The following is a 3,879-nucleotide window of genomic DNA, read 5'->3' on the forward strand; positions in this document are numbered from 1 at the left end:
TAATGCTTTGTGATGTCATAATAAATTTCAATGTTATGTAGATAACCTGTATATAATCCAACTGTCCATAAGATGTACATGTGTGATTTTTTTTCCTCTCTTACTTTGTAAATATTCTATTTTATTTCATGCTTTCATTTTTATTTCTTATAAGTACATTTTCTATAAGTTAAAAAAAGTAATAATTACAAAGCACATTTTGTCCATGAGCATGGGGGTGAAAAGTTCATAACAGCCGCAAGTTTCAACTTTCAAGATGTCTCTAATTCCCTGGCTCCACTGATGTGTTGAGCGACAGTCGAAGTTCTGCTCTAGACGAGAGAGAGAGAGGTTCCGTCAGATCCATTTGCAGACACGCGACTTCTGCACAACTCTCACATCTGTCATCGTGTAATTGCACTGATTTGTGAAAAAAAAAAAAAGAAAAAAAAAAAGAAAGAAATCAGGACGTGCTGAGCCTATTAGCGCGTCTTTGTAAAACCGAATCACTCATTCTTCATCCCACAGGAGCACCGGCAGTGTGTCTCCGGGGTCAATTACTGCCGTTTTAGCCACCACATTTCAATTAGGGCGCGCACAACTGATATTAGCTGGGAGCAGGGACTGTCAGTGGCAGCGCAGCGTCTCTCACTTTGAAAGGAAGATCCTCAAGGCGTCTGACGTCAATGATGGGCCAGAGAAGAGCCGCTACTGAATCCCTGGTAACAGTTTCAAGGCCTCTGATGTCACATCATCATTTAGAAGAAACAGTTTTGACCCCTTTTTTTTATCAAATGAAACAAACTTCAGAAGCATACTACATTCAAAGACAGGACCCATCATTTATTAATTAACATGACAGACCTTATGAATACAGTATACATGTTTGCACTTTGGTTGAGAAATTCAGTTAAATACAAATGTGATTTTTTTAATTCAGCGATGAATAACTCGTAAAAACCCTTTTAAAGCCATAAAACTGTTGCTGATCATTTTTGGCGTCATCTGCGTGCATCTTTGGTAATCACGTGTGAAAAGGCACGTTTAACATGTAGAACAACAGACAAATTCCCTTGCAAAACACGCATTTTAACTTCTCGAGTTTAGTCTCTCGTGCTGCGGTCGATCCATCATCCTGAAACACGGCAAACTTCTGCCAGGTACTTTCACGGGGAGCCTGAGGTGTGGAAGGTTTCCCATCGCCTCTTCTTCTCTGCCCTCGTCGGCTTCGGTAACTCTGGATGACCTGCGAGACAACGGCCAGACTGCGGAAACCACCCAGTCAAACGTAGCAAGTGAAGGTTTTCCTTTCTTTCTTGCCGGCGATGCTACAGGGAGTCTATCCGTCTCCTGGCAAACACCGCAGACATGCTCTTCACGATGCCCTTCAGACCCATGGGCCTCTTCATGGCCAGCTTGGCGTCCCTCATCCTGTCCACCAGCCCGTGGAACACCATGAGCACGCTGTGGTAGTTCTCGGCCACCGACACCTCGTAGAAGTGGCAGTCCGTCTGCAGGGCGAGCAGCCAGCCCTCCTCACTCAGCACCGTCCGCCGGTGCTGCAGGTCCCTCTTGTTGGCCACGATCACAATGGGACATTTGTCCCCGTTGGGATAGTCTTTGGTGGAGCGGATGGCGTGGACCAGCCTGCTCACTGTGTTGAAACTGGCCCTGTCGCAGATGCTGTAGACCAGAACGTAGCCGTCGGCCCACTGGAGCTTCTTCTCCACGGGCGACGTCTTCTCGAGCGAATCCTGTCAAATCAGACGCAAGATTTTCATCTGCATTTGCAGGCAGCAGCGTGAACATCACAAATACGGAGCGCTGCTACTTCTGAGACAGGGGTTGTGCTCTTTTATTCTAAAAATTGTTTAAAATAAATAATCATGATAAGCTTAGTGAGACTTTGAGTTTTACTTAGAATGAAGAGAATTTGAACTTGAGAACCAGAGAGAAAAATAAAATAAGTAGAATGACGAGACACTTTAAATCCTCTAACCTCTGAAAATGATCACTGCATATTCCCAAGCTTATAACCTTCACTTTTTGGCTTTATTATGGGATTTAGTTGACATCAAGGAAGCACAGGGCTAGTTATCAGCCTAAATAACACTTAGGCCAGATCAGATTCTCAGGGTGATTTAATTAGTCACTCTACCTCAGAATAAGGCAGATCCCAGATATTGAGAGTGACTTCCCTCCCGTCCACCGTGAAACTGTGGCTGTAGATTGATTCTGCAGAGAACAGGAGGGGGGAGAAACAAAGTGTGCAAAGTTAGTTGAGGCTGAGGGCGCCTTGTTGGCATGAGATGCGAGTGGAAGCAGGTAGGCGCTTACGGATGTCTCCATATTCCCCGATGAATCTCCGCGTCAGGAGGCGGACGGTCAGAGCTGAAGGGCAATAGTTTGTTAAGCAGGGAGATCAATTGAAACATTAAAGTAATGTCATTTCAGAGTTCCTATAACATTATAAACTTGAAAAACCAAATCCGTTTTATTTTGTTATTCTTCACTTTGTACCTATTTTACAGGTCACAAACACACAACGAAGTTCAATAACTATCAGATACTGAAAGTTGAGGTTATCCTCAAAAGGGGGCTGAAACACTTTTCACACTTTTTTTTTCCCCCTTAACAATTCTACAGCCATAAAATGAAAATATGTCTAGGCGGCCAATTTACTATTAGGGTATCAAGAGGGTTGACGACGAGACGGAACACGCGTCATTATCACGGCGTGTTTGTTTGTTTGTATGTTTTGTCTCACCTGATTTGCCGACGCCTCCTCTGCCGGCGACCACGATGTTGGCGTCCATGTTCGGAGGAGCGGCCGAGCCGAGGTGCTCCATCTGTGGAGGAGGAAGCAGCAGCTGACGGTCGTGGTGGTGGTGGTGGTGGTGCTTCTGGTGAAGTTGGTCAGTCCGGTTTATATGGGGGGCGGAGAAGAGGGGTGGGGGGAGGGGAGGGGAGAGAAGGGAGGGATCGCCCTCGAAACGCCTCCCTCCCCTCCAGTCTCACGTGCGTTCGGCTCACGTGCTTCCCGCCGCCACGGAGGACAGGTGAAACTCGCGCTCGCGTGGCGCTTTTTAAAAGCTCCCCCCCCCCCCCCCCCCCCCCCCCCGCAGTCATTTTAATTGCTCATACATTTTCAACCAATGACTACAACATCAACTAATGCAGCAACTTTACATATTTCACTCCACATTGCTTAAAACCGGAAAACAGCTCATATGAAAGTCGAAGATGGAAAAATGTCATCAGTTAAATGATAAGGTAACTTTAATTGTTGATACATTCACATTGAAAATAATCTTATGAATAAGACATATCATAGTTTGTTTGTTTGTTTGTTTGTTTGTTGTTTGTTGTTTGTTAGACCCAGAATCCATCCACACCGTCTTTATTTCCAAGTCACTGATACATTGGTCCAAAGCCAATTCCATGAGAATGGCTTGGAGTAGCTGTTGTAATATTGAAAATATCCACTAGAGAGCAGTGGTTGAATAGAATCCCAGAGAGCGAGCGAGAGAGAGAGAGAGAGAGAGAGAGAGAGAGAGAGAGAGAGAGAGAGAGCGTGTGTGTGTGTGTGTGTGTGTGTGTGTGTGTGTGTGTGTGTGTGTGTGTGTGTGTGTGTGTGTGTGTGTGTGTGTGCTCCTGCCACAGTTTCCTGCTTAATCTGATTTCCCTCAGTAACCTTGTTTCTGGTGAGGCTGGAGACAACAAACAAATAAATCATATTATTTTATTCCTCCACCTGAATTTCTTCCACACATTTTTTCATTCTCGCAAGAATGAGCGCTGCCCCTACATTTGCGCTATGCAGTGAAAGCAGATGGCAAAGTTCTTTCATACACTCTCTCAAATCATCCTCCCTACCCCCACACCTTTTTTAATCTCCAA

At 45.1% G+C, this 3,879-nt stretch overlaps 1 protein-coding gene across 1 annotated transcript; it reads right to left on the bottom strand.

Annotated features, from left to right (window-relative positions):
* Positions 1–801: 801 nt before the first annotated feature.
* LOC142896472 (ras-related and estrogen-regulated growth inhibitor-like protein) lies at positions 802–2,895 on the bottom strand. Its single transcript, XM_076038152.1, has 4 exons — positions 2,747–2,895; positions 2,317–2,370; positions 2,138–2,214; positions 802–1,733 (listed from the first exon to the last, which is right to left on the bottom strand). The coding sequence occupies exons 1-4, from the start codon at positions 2,826–2,828 to the stop codon at positions 1,308–1,310; spliced, it is 639 nt and encodes a 212-aa protein (XP_075894267.1). The 5' UTR covers positions 2,829–2,895; the 3' UTR covers positions 802–1,307.
* Positions 2,896–3,879: the final 984 nt, after the last annotated feature.

Source organism: Nelusetta ayraudi, unplaced genomic scaffold (genome assembly GCF_046127955.1).
Source record: "Nelusetta ayraudi isolate G7.1 ecotype Tasmania unplaced genomic scaffold, CSIRO-AGI_Nayr_v1 ptg000053l, whole genome shotgun sequence".
Taxonomy (NCBI): domain Eukaryota; kingdom Metazoa; phylum Chordata; class Actinopteri; order Tetraodontiformes; family Monacanthidae; genus Nelusetta; species Nelusetta ayraudi.